The 24,518-nt window shown below is 41.2% G+C and overlaps 1 protein-coding gene across 2 annotated transcripts in view; it reads left to right on the top strand.

The window, feature by feature from the left end:
* The window catches only part of rhpn2 (rhophilin, Rho GTPase binding protein 2), a 77,001-nt gene that overhangs the window by 9,026 nt on the left and 43,457 nt on the right, over positions 1 to 24,518 (top strand). For both annotated transcript variants that reach the window (XM_061765209.1, XM_061765207.1), the window contains exons 2-3: positions 13,061 to 13,176; positions 23,731 to 23,859. In XM_061765209.1, the coding sequence (XP_061621193.1) occupies positions 13,061 to 13,176; positions 23,731 to 23,859 (245 nt within the window). The remainder of the gene's footprint in view (positions 1 to 13,060; positions 13,177 to 23,730; positions 23,860 to 24,518) is intronic.

Genomic DNA, 24,518 nt, shown 5'->3' with positions numbered 1-24,518 from the left:
ATAAAACACCTTGAGGATGAATTAGAGCGGAGATTGAGTGCAAGGTCTTCTCATCCAACATCAGTGTGTGACCTCACAAATGCACTTCTGAAAGGATTGTCAAAAATTCCTACAAAGGCTTTCCTAAACCTTGTGGACAGCCTTCCCAGAAGGTTGAAGCTGTTATAGATGCAAAGGTTGGAGTGACGTCATATTGAACTCTATGGATTAGGAATAGGATGTCACTTAAATTCATATGTGAGTCAAGGCAGGTGAGTAAATACCATTGGCAATATAGTGTACATATACAGTACATGAGCCAAACATTTGGTTTCACAGTATAACGGCCCACTGAAGGTAACCAAAACTACAATGTGGCCTGTGACAAAAGATTGTTTGACATCCCTGATAAACCTTAAGAGACAAATTTAAATGAGTAAAAGAATCACAAAGTAATGTACTGTATGTGAAAACAGGCTTCAAAATGGTCAAGAATTGAGACGTTCTTTCGTATTTCAGACACTGTGGGCATCTCGCTGACATCTCACTTTTTAGCTTTAATGGGATTTTCTCACAGCGCGCACGTCACAGACAGGCACTCTGTTGCTTCTAAACCATGTAATGATCATGTTAATTGTGCAACTTCTTTTGCACAATATAATCTTATTGCAAGTGTGACACTGAACCGATTTGTCATTTATTTTATTTATATTTTCATTTTAAGCCACACTTTCGATCGCCTTCGCAAAAACACTTTGTGTTTTCTTCTTCAGTGGTTTCCGACGAGTTCTTCTTGAGGTTGGCAGACTCTGCATTGAAAATGCGAACCAACATTTTAAAATATGAATGATTCCGGGATAACTGTGACGTTAATCCAGGTTCCAATCGATTCTTGACGTCGAATTTTAGTCACATTATAGTATAGTAAGACAGGCAGTAATGTTAATATTTTTTGGTGGGGCATGCACTGAACAACCCCCCCGCCCCAGCCTTCCAAAAAAACAACACTTCCTATCGCTCTTATTTAAATTTGCCTTAAAACACAACTAATGGGAGTGATGAATGGTTGTTTACTATGAAAATAACTTGTACACTTATGTTAGTTCTGCTACAGCGACTTTATTGCCAAGAATAACAGACATGGTTTAACTTAAGCTAGGCTAGTTAGTACGACCTTAGCAATGCAACATGAACGAAAAGCATGACTGACACCACAAAACATGCGATGTCATGACACGTGGCAAAGAGTGTTAAACTTAAACGGGAGACTTGTTGGGTCAATGGTTTTTCAAAAGGTCGTTATAACTTGGACTGAGGATTGAATGACCTGACGTCACAGCTCCAAGTAGTTGGCATCATTCTGCACTACTCAGACACCATTCAGCATGTACCTCGTGTTGTAATGTGATAATGTATACTTAAAAATCCATATATTTAAAAAAAAATTGGGGGGGGACAAAAATCGGCAAACATCCTGCGTTTTGAAAAGGGCTAAAATTGGCCGATTAAATCGGCTGGCGAATTAATCGTTCGGGCCCTAGTGTGTGTGTGAGTGTGTGTATAATATATATTAATTTTTAAATATAAAAAAATGCATATACATTTTAATTTTATACAAAATACAGAAAATATTATATTAAATAAAAACAAACTATTCAATAAGATAAATTCATCGTATATAGGTATAAAAGGTTAAAAGTCTACATAAATAATTCTATTTACATTTATATAGAATTTAACAATAATATCATCCACATTTTTAAATATGCAAAATGTATTTAAATATATTTTTATTTGAGTAATATAGATAAAATATAGCTACTAATACATTTCATTCTTTGGCACTTCATTTCAGTGTCTCAGCATGCAAACGCAGTTTCATCTTTGGCTGCAGAAAATGTGCTCAATATTTGATGAAAACCTGCACAGTTGTGTTGTCACTTTACTTTCTTCTTCAAAAAAAAGCTTTGGAGACATTTCTGGTCAAACTTTAAACCCAACCCATACGGCCTTTGCTCGCACACGTTCTTAATGATTCACAAGCTTTGTGCTGGCTTTGGACCTTTTGACTGCAGGGAGTTACTGCGGTTCCTCTCGGAAAGATGGCACAAAGAAAAAGTCAAATCGTCAGCTTTCTCCTCCCGCTGACGTCACAGCAGCTGGCCCACTGCCGCCCGGCAGCCAGAACCTCAAATTGACAACACGTGTACTGCTGGGGCGGCCCCAATGCAACACATACATCTTATTTCTCACACTAATTCTTGTGGGAAATGAACAAAGAACCCAACAAGGTGTCAAAACATTCGCAAGACGTGTATTTATGAGGCAAAAAAAGGCGTTAGTGCATTGGTTCTCAAAGTGGGGTCCTCGGATTACCAGCGGTCCGTGATCTGTAGCTTGGGGCTCCGCAAAATAATTTGGTTGTTTCCTTTTAAAAAGTGTATACCTGTAGTACATATAGGGACATACTAAAGCAACTTCTTCTCCCTACTATACTGTGGAGCCAACTAAAAACTCTAATATGATGGCGATGTATCATAAATCTGACATTTCTGCATGAATAAAGTCAGTTCTTTATATTTTTATAAGAATAAAAGGTATATTATTATAGAAACAGGACCCGAGACTAACTTTTTGCCCAGGTTGCACTGGTGTGCACAAAATTTTTTTCAGCTGAAAAGTTAGGTGCACCTAAATTTTTGACGCCTTTTTAGCTGCCTTTGTTTTTAGGCAATATTGTCTGGTAATTGATTAACTAACAGCGGCACGGTGAACGACTGGTTAGAGCGTCAGGCTCACAGTTCTGAGGACCCGGGTTCAATCCCCGGCCCCGCCTGTGTGGAGTTTGCATGTTCTCCCCGTGCCTGCATGGGTTTTCTCCGGGCACTCCGGTTTCCTCCCACATCCCAAAAACATGCATTATTTGGAGACTCTAAATTGCCCGTAGGTGTGACTGTGAGTGTGAATGGTTGTTTGTTTGCATGTGCCCTGCGGTTGGCTGGCAACCAGTTCAGGGTGTACCCCGCCTCCTGCCCGATGACAGCTGGGATAGGCTCCAGCACGCCCGCGTCCCTAGTGAGGAGAAGTGGCTCAGAAAATGGATGGATGATTAACTAACAATCTGTTCAACATATAGTTATTTTTTGGAAGCACAAGTCCATAAGACGGGTAACTTATTGTTGGTGCTTAAATTGCTCTTTGTCAGAGCGTTGATTAGGACTTTTGGGTGAATCAGGCCTTAATTTAACCAGTGTTCGCGCTGCCCATTCGCCACCTCGCCAATGGCTATTTGAAACCGTGGTGATGCGAATACTGCCCACATTAGCCACGCCGGCAAATCAAAATCACCTGCATCAAAAACCCTGCCTGAGAAACGTTGAAGCATGCACGCTCATTTGGACCCGTATGAACGGTATTAGTGGTTTGATTATTTCCCCCGTTTCGTGCAATGCTTCAATCCGCCGTCCAGCCCCTGCGAGGTAAGCAGACAGTCTCTCCGGCTTTCCCAGCTGCGGGGTAGCGGTACGTCAGGGAAGAGAAGACCCGATGCCGCTGCTTGGCGCCAAATTGAAGCATGTTACCGCGACGTATGTTTGAAGTGTTGTTCTCGCAGCTAGCCAGCTGCCTTCTTCATCAATGCACTAGCCACTAATCACAGGTTGGTTGTCATGGCGAACGGCTCCGGTGCTGGCTCGGCCCAGGGGCATAGCGAGTCATTTGGGGGCACAAGGTACTCGCCCCGACCCAACAACATCCACATTAACTGGTATTGTACTTTAGTTAAATTTTGACAAAAGGTGAGCTATGTAATTTAGACCACTTTTTCCTACTTTTGAAATTTGTTACAGCTTAAGTTGGCCTTGTAATATTTACCACCATTCACACCATATTTATCTTGACACCCTAGGTCGCAGTTCGATGATCGACTTTGTGGTCGTGTCATCGGACTTGCGGCCACATGTCTTGGACACTCTGGTGAAGAGAGGGGCGGAGCTGTCAACTGATCACCACCTGGTGGTGAGTTGGCTCCGGTGGTGGGGGAAGATGCCAGTCCGACGTGCCAGGATCAAACGTATTGTGAGGGTCTGCTGGGAACGTCTGGCAGAATCCCCTGTCAGAAGGAGTTTCGAGTGGGCCATGTTCCGTGCCTCCATTGCTGAGGCGACTGACCGGAGCTGTGGCCGTAAGGTGGTCGGACACCAACGGCGAGGGATGCCGTCAAGCTGAAGAAGGAGTCCTACCGGGCCTTTTTGCCCTGTGGGACTCCTGAGGCAGCTGATGGGTACCGGCTGGCCAAGCGGAATGCAGCTTTGGTGGTCGCTGAAGCAAAAACTCTGGTATGGGAGGAGTTCGGTGCGGCTATGGAGAAAGACTTCCGGACGGCTTGACTCGGGACGTTGTGAGTCGGTGGGGAGAATACTTCGAAGACCTCCTCAATTCCACCGACACGCCTTCCCATGAGGAAGCAGAGTCTGGGTTCTCTGAGGCGGGCTCTCCTATCTCTGGGGTTGAGGTCATTGAGGTGGTTAAAAAGCTCCTCAGTGGAAAGGCCCCGGGGGTGGATGAGATTCGCCTGGAGTTCCTAAAGGCTCTGGATGTTGTGGGGTTGTACTGGTTGACACGCCTCTGCAACATCGCGTGGACATCGGGGACAGTGCCTCTGGATTGGCAAACTGTGGTGGTGGTCCCCCTTTTTAAGAAGGGGGACTGGAGGGTGTGTTCCAACTACAGGGGGATCACACTCCTCAGCATCCCTGTGGTAAGGTCTATCTATTCAGGGGTGCTGGAGAGGAGGGTCCGTCGGGAATCTGAGTCGAATCTCAGATTCAGGAGGTGCAGTGTGGTTTTCGTCCTGGCCGTGGAACAGTGGACCAGTTCTACACCCTCGGCAGGGTCCTCGAGGGTACATGGGAGTTCGCTCAACCAGTCTACATGTGTTTTGCGAACTTGGAGAAGGCGTTTGACCGTGTCCCTCGGGGAGTCCTGTGGGGGGTGCTTCGGAAGTATAGCGTATCGAACCCCCTGATACGGGCTGTTAGGTCCCTGTACGAACGGAGTCAGAGTTTGTTCCGCATATCCGGCAGTAAGTCGGACTTGTTTCCGGTGAGGGTTGGACTCCGCCAAGGCTCCCCCTTGTCACCGATTCTGTTCATAACTTTTATGGACAGAATTTCAAGGCGCAGCCGAGGCGTAGAAGGGGTCCGGTTTGGTGGCCTCAGTATTGCATCTCTGCTTTTTGCAGATGTGGTTCTGTTGGCTTCATCAAGCCGTGATCGCCAACTCTCACTGGAGCAGTTCGCAGCAGAGTGTGAAGCGGCTGGGATGAGAATCAGCACCTCCAAGTCTGAGACCATGGTCCTCAGTCGGAAAAGGGTGGCGTGCACTCTCCAGGTCGGGGATGAGATCATGCCCCAAGTGGAGGAGTTCCAAGTATCTTGGGGTCTTGTTCACCGGGAGGAGACCCCGGGGACGACCCAGGACACGCTGGAGAGACTACGTCTTTCAGCTGGCCTGGGAACGCCTCTGGATCCCCCTGGAAGAGCTGGATGAAGTGGCTGGGTAGAGGGAAGTCTGGGCGTCCCTGCTAAAGCTACTGCCCTCACGACCCGACCTCAGATAAGCGGTAGAAAATGGATGGATGAATGGATTTTTATCTTGAACTAAAAAGTTTGAATTTGAGAATTCTCCTATTTCCTGAGCTCGATAAAGTCCTTAAGATCCTTTTTAATGATTTGTTATATAACATGAATCATGTAACCACTTTTACTGTAATTGATGATAAAATTAATCAACCTTTCATATAGTTTACCATTTCACCCACTTTTATGTTCATATCTTGGCGATGAAAACTGTCACTCGTGTCACGCTCCACTTTATCTTTTTACTCTGCTGACACTGACAAGCAGTGCTACTGCTACTGGCAAGAGCATCATGATATTATATTAAAGGTCTTTCTTTTTATAATTCAATATTAAAATAAAGATTTGTTAATCGTATGACTTCATGACAACATTTATGACTAGACTTTACACCGATCTGATTGGCCTGATCGGTATCGGCCGATAATTAGCATTTTATGCTCATCGGCTTTAATGTCATAATTCGCCGATCGGCTCCGCAAATGACATTTACTCTGCATCGCCATCGTGTAGGGTATATTTTAATCCAAAAGTTAGTTTATTTTTAGCCTTGTTGCGTGTCTTTTGACCACCAATAAAGTTCATTCATTCATTCATCTTCCGTTCCGCTTATCCTCACTACGGTCGCGGGCATGCTGGAGCCTATCCCAGCTATCTTCGGGCGAGAGGCGGGGTACACACCTGATCACTCCACACAGTGTGACTTTGAATTGTCAATGAAATTGAAATGTATCCATATTGTACTTGTACAAATACTCTAATTGTGAATTTTTTTTGTTTATAAATATTGCAATTGCGATTTTTGGGAGCAAGTTTATCTTCAGCATTACTCACTAATTGCAAGAAATAAATCATTCCATAGTATCACCAACACGACATTGGATATAGCCAACAAATAAGTCTTTCCTGCAGGCCAGTCCATAAATCGGCTTTACATAATCTGGATTTTTGGGGCTGATCACTGATCAGCGAGTTAAAAAAAAAAAGATAACCGTTCTTTTCCAGCTGTTAATCATTTTAACTACTTAACCCTCCTTACGAATGTTTGTGTGTCTATCCTTCTAGTCTTAATTCTCTCCTCTCAATTCTTTGTGTGCGTTGTATAATTGCCACCCCTCCTCCCTCTACCCAGTAAAATTACCAATTGGTGCATGCATGCCTACACTGTTCGAGTGCTTCTTAATTGATGTCCCTCTCCGCTCTGCAGTTTCCAGTGCGAAAGAGAGAATTGGGGCAGGGTGGTGGTCATACCTTGCATTTACTTAAAATAATCGAAGGCTCTAAGGGCTGTTTTGAGACCGACACATCACTATGTGAAGTTTTTTTTACCCCCCTCGACGACGAGGTTGCACCGGTGCGCCCTTTTATTTTTTTAGATGCACCATTGAACAATGAAGTCGCCATCGCGCCCAAATTCGTCACACTCTAGAGCTCTGAAGAACGAAGTCCTTTTTTGGAGAACAGAAAATTTAGTTTTTCGACAGTTCTATTTTGAGAAAAAAAAATGGCGACTTTTCCATAAAAAAAGGACTAATATTCTGACAGTAGTTGTATTTTTTACATTTACTTAAGATATTATTTTCATTTTATTGGGATTTTATTCTCATAACATTGAAATTTTTTTCTCAAAAGTATATGAATATATGGTAACATTACAGCTTTTGTTCCTATTAAAAATGGTGTTGGAATTACAACAGTTGGTGTTTATGCCTCCAACCTTTGCTAGCTCGCTACATTCTAGCATCGCATATCCTTGAGTGAAGCAAAGTTTCTGTTAAACAAAACACCTGTCAAGTATGAACATTATAGCTATATCACTTCCGTGGTACTTCTTGGAGAAACTCGTCGTGTAAGCCTCAGCGGGAGAAGGAGTGTCGTCGGCTATGAGTCGGATGGGACGCGCTATGGAGCAGCCGAGCCGAGGAACCAGATATCTTGCGTTGGAGAGACAGAGACTCGGAACAGTGTCTGTTCTCTCCAATGCAAAATCTCTAGTGATTTTGCAATATGATAGGCTGCTTCTTCGCCAGAGGGCATGACTCAGATTATGTGTCCGCGCTGCCATCTTGGCTAACTTGCTACTGTGCTGTGGCGTGACAGTCTCCTTAGTAAATGAGAGAGAAAAGAAAAAAAAAATTTGCCGCGCGTGTTATGAACCAAACGGAACACATGCGGACTGAACCGAACCGTTTTAAACCGTTTTCAAAAACCGGTCCTTCCTTAGCTAACACTGATTGTAATTTGTATTTTGCCTCCACCTTGACTAAGGCCCAATTTCCAGATGAAGAAACACAGCCCCACACATGATGCTGCCATTACCATGCATGGGATGGTGTTCTTATGGTGATGGTCAGTGTTGTATTTGCATCAATCATACCTTTTACAATTATGGCCAGAAAGTTCAACCTTGGTTTCATCCGACCATACTTGGTTTCATCCGACCATAACACATTTTCCCTTGTGTTTGGGAGATTTGAAGTGTGTGTTTTTGCCCCCCCCCACCCCCCCCTCGTGCCACTCTACAGCATAGCCCAGACATATGAAGACGACAGGAGATTGTTGTCATGTGTACAGTACTTAACAGCTAGTACTTGCCAGAAATTCCTGCAGCTCCTTCAATGTTTGTGTCAGCCTCTTGGCAGCCTACCTGACCAGTTTTCTTTTCATCAAATTTGGAAGGATGTCCAGTTCTTGGTAATGTCACTGTTTTGCCATATTTTCTCCACTTGATGATGGCAGTCTCTCACTGTGTTCCATGGTATATTTCATGTCTTGGAAATTCTTATGTGCGCATCTCCTGCCTGATACATTTGAACAATGAGAACTCTGCTGACCATAGTTTATGCAGTAAGATGTGACCCAAAAAAAGGCCAGGAAAAGCCTACTGGAACATCTGAACTTTATTTGGGGTTCATAAGAGGCACTTTAAATTGTGGCAGGTGTGTGCTGACTCCCATTTAACATGGGTTTAAATGTAATTTGTCAATTCTGAATACAGCCACAAATTATCTCAGTTGTTTATTTTAACTCTTTCTCAAAAAAGAATATTTTTTTTCAGTTGAGTTGTACAGGTTATGGGTCAGACTAATTGTGGAAAAATTTTAAACCATTTATCTTGGTGTAATTTTTTTTCCATCACAAAATCTTGGCATTTTTAACAGGGGCGTGTAGAATTTTTATATCCATTGGCGGGGTCCAGATGGTAGTTATGTTTAGTTAGCGTTAGGATTATGAGGGAGTCCTTGGAAAAATGAACCCCAGTAAGGGAAGGGGTTCCTGGACCCAAAAAGTGAATGAAAAGACAGAACAACCCACTTGTGCAGGGGGCACTAGTGGGTCAATCTATCTTTTCATAATGAGTGCGGTATGAAGCCTCTGAATGAGCCACTGCTTATGACAACAGGCTGGGCTCGTTGTGTTGCGCCCTAATTGTTTGGGAGAAAGGCTGCACTTTGTGAATGTGCCAGCAGCGATGGGTCATGCTCCTCGTGTGGCCCAATGGGTGTCCTCCCACAAGCCAGTGAGTTTTGACCATTCATAATAATCAGAATGCTTTCATGATTGTTAGCTGCGATAGGAAAGTACTGTTGGTGAGGAAAGACCTGTGACTTTCATTTTTTAATCATGTCTGGTGCCACTGGGTTGAATAGTCTGGAGATTTACAGTGTAAAATTATTGAAGCACAGTGGAACCTGATGCAACAGTGCATTATGGGACGTGGCTCGTGACTTCCGATTTGTTTGGATTTATAGGAAAAAATAGAAGTGGAAATAATCTGTTCTAGGGCACATAGTGACAGCTACTGTATTCCTTTTCTCAGTCAGAACATCATCAATATGTTTTTAAAAATTTTGACTTAAAACATTCTTTTAATTTGACTTTTAATTTTTTTGTTACAAATATCGCCCTTTTGAAAATCAAACAACAGAAAATATTTTTTGACCAATTTTTTAAAATTGACTTTTTGACTTTAAAAAAAAATATATTTTTACATTAGACTTTTTATTTTAGAAACATGTTATTAAAAATAAAATGTGTGCTTTGAAATAAAACATTGACTAAACTTTGTTAATTGAAAAATATAAACTATAAACCTAAATAACAAAAAAATTAACAATGTTTTTAGGGCTGTCACTATTTAATCTTTTTATAATTGATTATCCTATAGATATTTCATTGAGTACTCGAGAAATCACTGCCCCCCTCAAAAAAAACAACTTAAAAAAATATATTTTTTAAACTACTAACATGCATTTTATTCTAATTCATGAGGCCTCTATCCTTAAACTGCATATGTTGATTCTGAGTGAAAAGTCTGTACAGAATTTGAGACAACAAAATCAGACTTTGTTAAACGATTAGCATTTCCCATTAGCATTAGCGTGCTACCGATTACCATTTTAGTAGATGAAAAACAAACCAAAAACACCGCGAACTACTACTACTTATCCACTGGCCCAACAGTGCGTGCATCTGCAACAAATGTCCGTGCGGTAAACATAGACAGTGGCCAAATGGTTCTGGGTGGTGCAAATATGCTTTTAGTAATACTTTTTAATGCCTCGAGGCAGAAATTAAAAATATTAATAAAGATTTAATTCATCCATCCGTTTTCTGATCCGTATCCTCACAAGGGTCGCGGGAGTGCTGGAGCCTATCCCAGCTATCATCGGGCAGGAGGCGGGGTACACCCTGAACTGGTTGCCAGCCAATCAAAGGGCACACATAAACAAACAACCATTCACACTCACATTCACACCTAGGGGCAATTTAGAGACTTCAATAAACCTACCATGTATGTTTTGGGGATGTGGGAGGAAACGGGAGTGCCCGGAGAAAACCCACGCAGGCACGGGAAGAACATGCAAAATCCACACAGGCGGGAATGGGAATTGAACCCCGGTCCTCAGAACTGTGAGGCAGACGCTCTAAACAGTCGTCCAGCGTGTCGCTTAAAGATTTAATTATTTTTATTTTTGATTTTCCACAATTGGACTTCTTTCCACTATTGAACTGCGATAATAGGGACATCAAAGCAGCAATGTAGACTATTTTATTATTATTTATTAGGTCACAGCCACTTGGGGGGCATATTATGCATATTTATAAGAATTATGTATTGTATGAGATTCTGTTAAGTATTCTCAACTGTTCTTACATCTCAGCATTCTGACATCATTTCCAAGGGTAAAAGGCAAAAGAAAAAGAAAAAATGCACGGAGTTCGGACTTACTCGGTTGAATTCTGTATTGCTGCTTCCTGCCTGGATCATCACCTTGGAATGTGGTTCCAATCTGATAACATAGCTTCAGAACATGGAGACACGGAACAGAATTGTTTTTATTGACTACTCCTTATTCTCACACACCCACAGAGTCTCAATAAGGCTGTGATGTACTAGAACAAGAGTTACATTAGCATTAATGGTTAATGGCGCTGAGGGTTCTTCTGAGCGTGTGTGTGTGTGTGTGTGCGCGTGTGTTTGTGTGTGTGTGTGTTATGAGCAATGGGTGGCAACCATCGGACTTCCAGCCTTGAAATGCAGGAAGGATGTCATAGGTGGTTCAGGCCAAACCCTTAAAATACAGCATGACACACACAGTCTTTATGTGCACCATATGTTTTTTTCTTGTGTGTGTGTGTGTTTTCTCATGAAGGTCAATAAGATGACTAAAATATTAGAAACAGCTATCAGTAGAATGACGAACAGTTATGGCTTACAATTTACCACCCAATTGTTTCACGGTAGGATTGTGGTTTCAGGAGTTCTAGGTGTGACTTCAGGCCAGGGTTAGGTCTTCAAATTAGGGGCTCAGTTAGGGTTTTGTGCCTGGGTTAAAATTTTAAACTTGATTGTTGTGACTTTTGGCTTGTTAGGGTTTGAAATTAGGGTTTGAGCCAGGGTTAGGGTTTTAAGTTAGTGTTTCAAGATGGGGGTAAGGCCTAAATTTCAGGTTTCAAATTAGATTTTCAAACTAGGGTTAGGGTTTGAAGTCTGGGTTATGATTTGAAGCAAAGGTTGTGGTTTTAAAGATTTTAAGACACCATTAGGGTTTTAGGTTAAGGTTTCAAGCCGGGCTTAGGCTGTCAAGTAAAGATTAGTGTTTTAAATTTGGGTTCAAGACAAAGTTTGGCTTCAATATAGGGTAGAGTTTCTATCAAACATAAGGGTTTTAAATTAGAGTTTGAAGCCACTGTAATGGGTTTAAACTTGTGTGAGGGTTTCAAATCAGGGTTTCAAGGAAAAGTTAGGTATTCAAGACAGGGTTTGGTTTTAAAGACCGTTAGGGTACAAACTCTGGGTTAGGGTTTCATGCAATCTTTAGGGTTTTGAAACCCTACTTTGTTTCAAACTAGTCTTGTAGTGGTTTCAAGCAAGTTTTAAGAGTTATTGGTAGGATTTCAAGAGAGGGTTGGGGTTTCAAATAATGGTTTGAAGCTATGGTTAGAGTTTCAATTTAGGGTTTGAACCATGGGTTTAGGGTTTCAAGCAAAGATTAGGGTCTCAAGACAGGTTTAGACTTTAGTTTAGGGTTCTAGGCTAGGATTAGGGTTTCAAACAGGAGTTGGAGTTTCAATACAGCGTTAGGCTTTTATTAGGGTGTCTAACTAGGATTAACGCCTTTTCACACTGCACTTGCTCAGTGCGAAAGGCCCCGCGTCAAAGCGCAACGTTGACGGCAACGGGGGTGTGGCCATGCCATATTTGGAAGTGCTGACATTCCATCTGAAGAAGTAGACCGCACCTCGACAAGATGTTGTCTTTTTCTCAAAAGAAGGACCTGGCGTTGCTCATTTTGAGGAGGAGGAGATGAGCTCCGGGAAAAAAAGGATATGGGTTTGTCCCATTGTAATGGCTCGTCGGAACCTCGCAGAGTTTAGGCTTGTTCGTGAGCTACAATTTTACCAAGGCCGCTTTGAGGTATACTGTATTTCAGTTTAAGAAGAGATTTCGGGACACAGAGAAACCGCATGTGTTAGAGCGTCCTCCATTTACCCCTTGCTGTTTACAGTACAAGTCTGTCAAAATAGCAGTCAGAATTCACTCCACCAGCCTCTCGCCCATTGGAGCTTTTTGACGTCACCGCTTCAATGCTCCAGAATAGTAGAAACTTTTTCAATCTGATGATGCGACACTGCGTGTCAGATGGCCATTGCATTGACGCAACGCTTGCCGTCACGTCAAAATGTGCTAACGCCCTCTCAGCACACACACAATGAATGGGAAAGTTGAGGGCTTCAGACGCCTTGCCAAGTGCGGTGTAAAAAGCCCGGTAGGTTTTCAAGCTAGGGTTAGGGTTTTAATCTAGTGTTTCAATTTGAATTTGTTTTGGCTCACTTTATCATGTTCTGACACAAGGGAAGGTGAAGGTACGGCGGTCCTATAAGATCAAAAGACATCAAGTCAACTGTATTACTTGTTTTTCTTTATTGTCCACCAGGGTTGTAACCCATTTGCCCAGACAGGACGAAGCAAGCTGCAGAACAAGCGAGCCAGTCTGAATCAACAGATCATCAAGCAGATGAGGATGCGAGCGGGAGCGGAGAACCTTCTCAGGTAAGATTTTTTTATCTGCTACAGACCCCACACATAAAGATGAAAAATTGGGCATTCAACAGTTTTGGTCGTCATGTGTGTATGGTGTGCCCTGAGAAGCTTAACACACCAAACCACACTCATAAAGATTCTATAGCACTGCCGATCTCAAAGTATCGCGTGATAACACGTGATGTCACAAAACTGAAGATGAAACACTTCCAGATACGCGCCGATGTTTCCCGAGAGTTCCCGAAGGTTGCCGGAGCCGGGGGCCTTGTAAAATGGCAAGGTTCTCAAAAACTACTTTCTTTGGAAAATACTTCTTCCTGTCTGAGGAATCCACTTTTATACAAAAAAAATACGGCTGGTGAAACATTTATTTTTCTTTTTATTCACGGTTGCTTCCGTGTTCGTCGGTCTTGGGTGCTTCTTTGATTGGCTACATTCTTATCCATGTCACAATTCATTGCGTCGCTGACATCATAGGCTCTTTCGTACTCCTTGAATGCTGGCAGCTAGATCCAGTCCACACATTCACCATCCACACACAGATGTAATTGTGAATATTACTCCGCGGCGGACTAATATGCGGCCTGAGGTTCCACCTGTGTGCTTGAAGTCACAGGAGTTGACAAGACCAGAAAAAAACTTCCTCCGCTTCTGCTGTTAATAAGTCATGGTACTTTTACTCCGTTACAATGATCTCTTGCTACTTTTTTTTTTTTAAATCAATTATTGCTTATTTATCAAACATTTCGTGCGCGAGACTACGAACTTGACTTCCGCATCAGGCACTGTTCGCATCATGCAATTGAAGCGCTAGTGACGTTTAAGTCTAGTTCGCCAATCAAACGACACAAAGTCACATGACCTCACACAATGTCGTCCATTGGGCTTCCCGGACATAGGTATTCACACTAGATAAGCCTGGCCCACTGATCGTCGTGCGTGCGTGGCGGTCATCTTGCGTGCGTGCGTCGTTACCATGAAGGCAATGGCGCGCTAGTCCTGTTTACAGTTAGATGGAAAAAATACAACAGCTTTCATGTATTTGTTGCGCTGGTCTTTTGTATTTTCGCATTGAGGTGCAGTGGGTTGTGGTCCCAAGTGGAACCACGAAGCACACGCAACATCGGCGACAAGAGCTGATCCGCTAGTACATTTTATATTAATTAGGAAACGCGGCTACAATTATCTAATTAGTTTACTGATGTTAATGTTAAATGTATTAAACGACGGAGCGCTGTTAAGGATTATGTCACAACACAAAATGAACGAACTTGAAATTCAGAAATGGTCAATAAAAACAGAAAAATATTGTACTTAATATTTTCCTGGAGGATGCATTTAGGATTAGCCTTTGAAGTTGGTAATAGTACAAAATGAAGCCAAACAGACAATGATTTTAGTCAATTATTTTCCAGAATGTGAGTGCTTAAAGAGGAGGATGCTGTTCATGTGCCACAGCTTGAAGCAGGCAACGTGCAGGTGGAGATGGGCCTGGCTCAAGTTGGAGGCCAGAACAAAAAAGCAAAGAAATGAGGCAAATTTAATTTTAATCTTAAATTGTACTTGAGCGGTGTAAAAAAATTTTTTTTGTGCTTTATTTATACAAATAAAATAGAGACGATAGTTTTTCCAGATTCGATAAATTTAGTCTTCCAGATTGCTTAATTGCCCCCAGACCCCCCCCTGAAGATCTTTTTTTTGTTGTTTTTTTAGTCACATTTTTCATGCCTTTGGTGTTTGCATGTCTGTACACTACACTAAGCACGTCGACATGCTGTCACTCATGTTTGTGTTGGATTCTGTCTTCCTTCATCAGTCATCACAAATTCTAAAAGGACAAAGGTGAGCGAGTTCAGGATTCCTTGTGGCAACAATCCTCAACAATAACATGCTTGGAAAACAAAGAAGACACTGTACATGAACAGGATCATGGCAGCCACAACATTCCAGTAAACATGCTCTACCTTTATTACCTGTACTCATCCTGAATGACAAGTATTTAGAATATTGGGCTGTCAAGACTGGCTTTGGGCTTCAAATTAGGTTGTCAACCCTGGTTTAGGGTTTCAAATTAGGGTTCAAAGTCTGGGGTGCCATTTCAAATTGGTGTTTCAAGCCTGGGTAACTGTTTCAGACAAAGTTTAGGGTTTGTATGTATATATACATACATACATACATACATATATATATATACATATATATATATATATATATATATATCCATCCATCCATTTTCTGAGCCGCTTCTCCTCACTAGGGTCGCGGGCGTGCTGGAGCCTATCCCAGCTATCATCGGGCAGGAGGCGGGGTACACCCTGAACTGGTTGCCAGCCAATCGCAGGGCACACAGGAACAAACAACCATTCGCACTCACAGTCATGCCTACGGGCAATTTAGAGTCTCCAATTCATGCATGTTTTTGGGATGTGGGAGGAAACCGGAGTGCCCGGAGAAAACCCACGCAGGCACGGGGAGAACATGCAAACTCCACACAGGTGGGGCCCGGGATTGAACCCGGGTCCTCAGAACTGTGAGGCTGACGCTCTAACCAGTCGGCCACCGTGCCGCTATATATATATATATATATATATATATATATATATATATATATATATATATATATATACATATACATATATACATATATATATATATATATACATATACATATATACATATATATATATATATATATACATATATATACATATATACATATATATATATATATATACATATATATACATATATACATATATATATATATATATACATATATATACATATATACATATATATACATATATACATATATATACATATATATACATATATACATACACATATATATATATATATATACACATATATATATATATATATATACACATATATATATATATATATATATATATATATATATATATATGTGTATATATATATATATATATACATATATATATATATATATATATATATATATGTGTATATATATATATATATATATATGTGTATATATACACATATATATATATATATATATATATATACACACATATATATGTATATAATATAGCCTCTTCCTCTTCTTCTGTGCTGTTTACATGCAAAGAACTGGAATGACTAAACACAATAAAAGCATAGCAGAAAACTTCAAAAGAGAAGGACTTTTAATAAAAGAGTGTGTCCGAGCGTTCGTAGTGTGTTGCAGCCTTCCTGTCTGGCATCTGGCATTCCTGCAGTGCTTCACATAGTCTGCCCTGCTGAGAAGCAATCACCTCCCCCCCCCTTTTCATATTGTTGTACATGCGCTGTGATGTGAAGCCTCTTCTAAAAAAAAAAAACACACTGTTGATGTATTTACTGCAGCCCTTATTGTTATGTCTTGTGCATATGCGTGTTCGTGGCTGTGTCTTTCAGCAGCAGGTGAAATCCGTCTGGTCTGACCAGTTTGTCTTTATTGTTATAGTATCATGGTTTGTGATGGCCAGCAAGTACTGTACATATTCTGTTACCTGTTATGGTTAGGCTTGACATTTTGTAAATTCCCTTATGACAGACTTAATGTCTTTTAAAGGCACTATTACAAGTATTTGCTTACTAGAGACGGTCTCAAACACGGTATAAGTCATAGGGTAGCAGTTAAGTCAAAAGTGGTTTACTACTGGCCTGGTATGCATATTGTGCTGTTTTCAAGCCAAAATTTGGGTTATTAAATTATGGCTTTAAGACAGGGTTTGAGTTTCAAATGGTGAGGTGGGAGTAAGTCACATATGTGCAAGTCTTGAGTTATAATCTTCAAGTCTCAAGCAAGTCTAACGTCACTGTGAGGGGGGAAAAAAAAATTATCAAGTCGAATCGCCATTTCAGTCGAGTCAAGTCATTATTTGGTTTAGACAAGTCGCAAGTCAAGTCATATAATTTTGCTCTAGTCGCAACATGTAGCGGCTGAATATGTATTTAACACGTCACCATTTTTCTCACTAAATATTAGGCTTTACACGATCATGATTTTTGGGGCCAATCACCGATCAGCGAGTTTAAAAAAACGATAACCGATCACTGATCCGATCACAAGATAGAGCAATGAGTCTATTTAAATGACTTGTTCATTTACTGTATATACTTAATTGCTCAAAAAATTATATTTACAATAAATAATATATCTTTGTTCATCTATTTATGCCAGTGAGGCATCGTGACAGACAGAAGATATGAATGGTCTTCTATTAGATGGCAAGAAGTACATACAGTAATTAATGTATCCACTTTTTGTGACATTTTTGTTTGTTGGTGTGCCATTACTGTAATTAAATTACTTTACTGTAATTAAATTACTTCACACACACCAAAACTTTAGCGCATGATTCGACAGAACGCCTGCATGTTCGCTTACAACTTGCTACAACTAGCAAGGCTACATAACGTTTTGTTGCCTGCTTGCGAGCGGTATCGTATTAAAAGTACGTGAACATACCTCAAGCGAGCATTAAACGAACATCCTCTCCCGAGCACTGGTGACCACCAACACGCTTTTGTTCTTATAAACACGCGGCATGATTCATTATTGTTGGTATCGCCATGATAACAAGTGTATCAGGTCACGTTTGAGTCGATAAGCTAAAGCCCAGTGATCGTAAAAAATGGGATGCGGTGGTATCGGAATACAAGATTTTATTGCAGTAGTCTTACAGTGCAATCGTGAAAGCCCAAATTTGTCTTGTAGTCTGATCCGGGCATTACATGTTGTCTGTCTCAAACGTGTTGTCTGTCCCACGCCGCTGACGTTTCTTTTTTTTTTATTTTTATTTTTATTTATTTTTTTATTTTAAATAACTTTATTGGCTGTCAGATATTTACAGTACTACGTCAAAAGACACGCAACAAGGCTAAAACTAAACTAGCTTTTGGATTCGAATATACTGTACAGGACGGCGTCATGGAGTAAATGTCTTTTGCAGGATCGGCGAATTATGACATTAAAGCCAATTAGCATAAAATACTAATTATTGGCCGATACCGGTCTGGCTGATTAGATCGGTGTAAAGTCTACTATATTTATTTCCAAAGGTGCTATTGACCTGAAAATTTCACCAGATGTTGGGAACAACCCAAGTAAGCCATACATACAAAGAAAGTAGAACAAATAAGCTCAGAAATTAAGTTGTGTAAAAATGTGAAATGTCACAGGAAAAAAGTATTGAACACATGAAAGAAAGGGAGGTGCAAAAAGCCATGGAAAGCCAAGACAACAGCTAAAATCTATCAATAATCAAACAGCAATCCAGCCCCTTGTCAGTGCAAATGAATATCGGCTCGTTCAGTCCTAATTGATGGCCTACAAAAAGGTCTCAGAGAGCAGAGAGCTGTCTCAAGACCATCGCAAATTAATTGTTGCAAAACATAACGATGGCATTGGTTACAGGCACATATGTAAACTTCTGAATGTTCCAGTGATCACTGTTGGGGCCATAATACGTAACTGTAAAGGCAATCATACCACCATAAATGTGCCTCGATCAGGTCCTCCTCGCAAGATTTCTGACAGAGGAGTGCAAAGAATAATCAGAAGAGTTGTCCAAGAGTCAAGGACCACCTGTAGAGAGCTTCAAAAAGATCTGCAATTAGCAGGTACTGTTGTCACAAGGAAAAAAGTGAGTAAGGTACTCCGCCGCCATGGCCTGTATGCACGCTCACCACGCAAGACCCGATTGCTGAAAAAAAAAAAAGAAAGAATGTCAAAGCTCGTTTAAAGTTTGCTGAACAACATTTGGACAAGCCAGTTAAATACTGGGAGGTTATAGTCTGGTCGGATGAGAGTGAAATTTAACTGTTTGGATGCCATAATGCACACCACGTTTGGAGGAGAAATGGCACTGCACATCACCCGAAAAACACAATACCAACAGTGAAATTTGGAGGTGGGAACATGGTGGCATGGGGCTGCTTTTCAGCAAATGGTAGTGGTAAACGTCACATTATTGAAGGAAGGATAAATGGGCAAATGTACCGAGATATTCTTGACGATAATCTGCTGCCATCTAGAGGATGATGAAAAGGAAACTAGGGTGGGCATTTCAGCAGGATAAAGATCCAAAACATACCGCCAAGGAAACTCTCAATTTGTTTCAAAGAAGAAAAATAAAGCTGCTTAAATCCAATTGAAAATCTATGGAAAGAACTGAAGCTCAAGGTCTATAAAAGAAGCCACGGGAACCTTCAAGATTTGAAGACTGCTTGTGTGGAGGAATGGGCCAAAATCACACCAGAGCAACGCATGCGACTTGTTTCTCCATACAGGAGACATCTTGAAGCTGTCATTCCAAACAAAGGCTTTTGTACAACGTATTAAATAAATACAAGTGTGTGTGTTCAATACTTTTTCCTTGTGTCATTACACATTATTACACACAAATTAATTTATGATTTTATTTGTTCTACTTTCTTTGTATGTATGGATTACTTGGGTTGTTCGCAACATCTGTTTTTTTCCTGGGGGGGGTGTTCGCCGTTGCTGACATCATAGGCTGTTTCGTACTCCTTGAACGCTGGCAGCTAGATCCATTCCACACGTCCACCATCCACACACGGATGTCATATTGCTTATTTAGCAACTATTTCGTGCGCGAGACTACGACTTCGACTTCTGCATCGGGCACTGTTTGCGTCATCCAATTTAAGCGCTAGTGACGTTTAAGTCTAGTTCACCAATCAAACGACTTATGAACGTCACATGACCTCACACAACGTCTTCTATTGGGCTTCCTGGGCATAGGTATTAACACTAGATAAGTCAGCCCGGCTGATTGTCGTGCCTACGTAGCTGCCATGTTGGGAAGGTCGTTGTTAGCATGAAGGCAACGGCATGCTACTCTTGTTTACGTTTCGATGAACATACTACAATACACGAAAGCTGTTGTTTATTTGTCTGGCACTGTCTGCCCAAACGTGGATATTTCAGCTCACTTATAGCTTTAGAAACCCGGGCAGTAAATTGGAGATATATATATATATTTTTTGTAGTTTTGACTGTGCATACACACACACACACACAAATCAACATCAGAATTTGCACATTCACGTTTTATGTTGTATTTTTTTTTTTATTGATGTTCATGCTGTGGTTAAAAGAATCTAGTTACTATTTACTCAGTACTTGAGTAGTTATTTCACTGTGTACTTTTTACTCAAGTAATTTTTTGGAGGACTACAAGTAATAGTACTCTTACTTGAGTACGTTTGGCTACTCTACGCACCTCTGGCGAGGACATCCTCTATTGCTACTCTTTCGTTTAAGCAACGTTTTTGCTCATCAGATCAGCCAGTGTCGTATTTGTTGCACTGGTCTTTTGTATTTTCGCGTTGAAGTGCTGCGGGTTGTGCGCATGGTTGTGGTCCCAGCGGAAGCTCGAACCACACGTAACATTGGCGAAGAGTTTATCCGCTAGTACATCTTTTATTAATTAGGAAACGCGCCTACAATTATCTAATTAGTTTACGTATGTTAATCTTAAATCTATTAAGCGATGGAGCAATGTTAGGGATTATGTCACAACACTGAATGAACTCACTTCAAATTCAGAAATAAACAATAAAAACAGAAAAAATTGTTCTTAATATGCATTTGGGATTAGGCTTTGAAGTGAAGTTGATAATAGTGAAAAATGAAGTGAAACAGACAATGATTTAAGTCAATTTATTTTAAGTCCTAAATGAGAGTGCTTAAAGAGGAGGATGCGATTCATGTGGCACAGCTTGAAGCAGGCATCAGGTGCAGGCGGAAATGGGCCTGGCTCAAGTTGGAGGCCAAAAATTTTTTTAATTTTAATCTTAAATTAGTGCATCAACATGTACTTGAGTGGTGAAAATATGTTTTTATGCGTGAAGATTGTTTTCCCAATTTTATTGTGTGTCTTCCAGACTGCTTAATTTATGTTAAAATATTTTTTTAAAAATCTCTGCGTAGGCCCAGGGGATCCCCCAGACCCCCCAACAATGTATTTTTTTTTTTTGGTCACCTTTTTCATGCCTTTGGTGTTTGCATGTCTGTTACGTATTTGGCAAGTAAGTCGTAAATCATAAAACTGGCAACTCGCGTTGACTTGTCCCCCCCCCCCCCCATCTCTGGTTTAAAGTAGAATTTCAATCAGGTTTAGGGTTTCAAATTAAGTTGTCAGTTCACTGGTTGGTAAATTTGTAGTTTAATTTGTTAGTTCATTGGTTGGTTGTTTAGTTGCTGTGGCTTCTGGTGAGTTAATATTTTAGTTAACAGGTTAGTGAGTTGGCTAGTTAGTGTGTTTGTTAGTATTGGCAGGGAGTAATCTAATCAAATGTGCAGATTGAGGAATTTATTTTTGCAGGACTGGAGTGGAACAGGATCCCAGACTCAGTCTTGTTGGAGGTGTACTGAGTGACACTCTTGTTTATTTTCAATTGGTAGTCATAGTTGCAGGAACACTACATTGAAACCCCAATGAGCAAATCAGTTTCAGTGGCTTTCTTCTTAAACACGCCAACCTCTCTAATTAGAGGGTGAGCGAGGTGATAGCACGACAGGCTTTGATTGACGACAGCCAAGCAACATGCTGTCCTCCCATTACAAAGAAAGCCAGATAACGACGACATGGTGCATCTTATTAACCTGATACAAAGCATCCACAGGTTAACATGGCAATGTGTGCGAATGTAACCTTATCGAGGCTGTGCAGACACACACTACTGGTTTTGGTACCTTTTGATAGTAATGGACACTCCCCCTAAAAATGTTTGTAATTGCCTATACGAATATTTCATTCATTCATTCTGGAGCTACCCCAGCTATCTTCGGGCGAGAGCCGGGGTATACCCTGAACTGGTCACCAGCCAATCACAGGGCACATATCAACAAACAACCATTTGCACTCACATTCACACCTATGAGGAATTTAGACTTTTCAATTAACCTAGCATCCGTGTTTTTGGGATGTGGGAGAAAGCCGGAGTGCCTGGAGAAAACCCACGCAGGCACGGGGAGAACATCCAAACTCCACACAGGCGGGGCCGGGATTTTAACCCCGGTCCTCAGAACTGTGAGGCAGATGTGCTAACCAGTCGCCCACTGTGTTTTAAAGCTTAAATATATAACTACGACAAACTGCGATTCCCTAAACACTTTAATTTCATTTAAAAGTCAGCTTCAGCATTTTCCTTGACAATAAATGGCTTACAGGTGATTGGATTTGGAAAAAATGCCATTTAAAATTTACAGTTTTTAAATGGCATTTTTTAGTTAGTAAAGTTATCACATTACTTTTTATGTTCACTGTTACAATACGCCCTTTATTTTTTAAATGTATTTAAAAAATGAAAATTAAAGTGAATGAGTGTTGCAACATATGCAATTTGTAACACAAAAAAAATACATTTTGAAGTATAAGATTACAGTAGTACTAATACTATTTAGTACTAATACTAACAGTGCAAGCGGACACGTTAGCCAAAGCATCCACAATCCATTCACAAATTGTGGCGTAACTTGCCCGGCGCTGCCTGCTAGTCTTAGTAAAGCTGTGTTCGCAATCTGTCATCCATGGCTCCCACGCCCCTCACTTTACTTTGAACGCCCTGTTTACACGGATGTCCAGCGGTTCGTAGAGCCTCCCGGAATGATTCCAAGCCCCGAGTTATTGCACTCAGTCGAATGGTGACTTGAGACGCTTCTCACGGCTGTTCTTTGCTAATTAATCCATTGCCCGAGTTGGTCTTCCAACTCGGGCCACCTTGCCTTGTTTCCGCGGAAACTCAGCTTCATCTTCTTGACTTGGCATAGCTCGTTTTCCTGCTTCCTCCACTTGCGAACCATGGATTCGTTGATCTTGAATTCTCTCGTGACTGCTCGATTCCCATGTTCCTCCGCGTAACTGACAGCTTGCAGTTTAAACTGTGCTTCGTAAGCGTGTCTCTTCGTAGGTGACATTTTTGGGGGTCCTTGGCCAAGCCGATGTTGTTTTGCACAATGCACAACCCGGAAATACTCCCAGTCAGTCAAGCGGTTATAAAAAAATATTATTATTATTATTTATTTATTTATTATTATTTTTTTTTAAAATAACCCTGGCGCTATATACCTACTGGGGGCATGGCTTTAGCGTCCTACTTCACGTACCCTTCCCCTGTCCTCAGCCACGTCCGCTTTTCCTCTGTGTAAGCAGCGTGTCAGCAGGAAATGCTAAAAAAAAAATAAAATAAAAATAAAATAATAATAAAAAAAAAAAAAAAGTCAAGCGGAGCGCTCATCACACATTTATAGATGTTGGAACTCTATGCACACATAAGGCGCGCCGCATTATAAGGTGCCCCGCCCATTTTGGAGCAAATTTAAGACTTTTAAGTGCACCTTATGGTCGTGAAAATACGGTACTGTACTGATTTGTGTGCCTTCCAAAGTGTTTTATTGAAGCGCTCCATGGAAATAGAGCTTAGTTGACAGCTGACATGAAAGTAGCATGACGCAGGCATCTGGTCTGGTGACATTACAGCATATAATAACAAGGCTGACGTTGGTGTGTGTTTGTATGTGCGCAGGGCTACCTCCAACAACAAGGTGAAGGAGATGGTCTTGCTGGAGCTAAGCTATGTCAATTCCAACCTGCAGCTTCTCATGGGTCAGCTGGAAGGACTCAACAGCTCCATGGAGGTCTACCAGAGCAGCCAGTAAGTACGAGGGGTGGCAGCCATCTTCTTTGTCAGTATGTATGCAATGGCGGTGGTTAGTCTGGCTGTTTCTCAAATACATAATCAGAAAAAACATCTGCTCCTGCTCATGGTGAGGACCAGTCATTACTGGTCTTTAATAGTGGGCTAGTGCTGCCCTGTGTGGTCATTTAAACACACGCCTGTGTGCCACAACCAGTGGCCTGACCCACGGGGTCAGTCAGTCATATTTGTTTGTCACTTTGCATAACTGTCCGTCCAATTATATCCACACATAATGTAAACTACTTTTGTATGTACCCATTAACATACACACAAGCAATGCAAATTAACCCTCTGTGCATTCACAGACACATAACGTAAACCTCGGTCTTTCCATTCATACTAAAGCGACTCCAACTACCGGAGACAAACTCCTTGTGTGTTTTTGACATACTTCCTTCCTTCCTACCTTCCATACATCCATTTTCTATGCTATTTATCCTCATTAGGGTCACATTATGATGGAGCCTATCCCAAAGCGGTCAAATGTTATGGAACATCCGTATTTTGTTACGGAAATCACGCATCGCTGACTCGTTACAGCTGTAACACTGATTATTCCGGCTATCGGGGTGAAAAAATCCAGTGCCCGACGTTTCCGGCCAAAGAGACAAACA

This window comes from Phyllopteryx taeniolatus, chromosome 2 (assembly GCF_024500385.1).
Source record: "Phyllopteryx taeniolatus isolate TA_2022b chromosome 2, UOR_Ptae_1.2, whole genome shotgun sequence".
Classification (NCBI taxonomy): Eukaryota; Metazoa; Chordata; class Actinopteri; order Syngnathiformes; family Syngnathidae; genus Phyllopteryx; species Phyllopteryx taeniolatus.
This window is presented reverse-complemented; position numbering and strand designations above follow the sequence as displayed.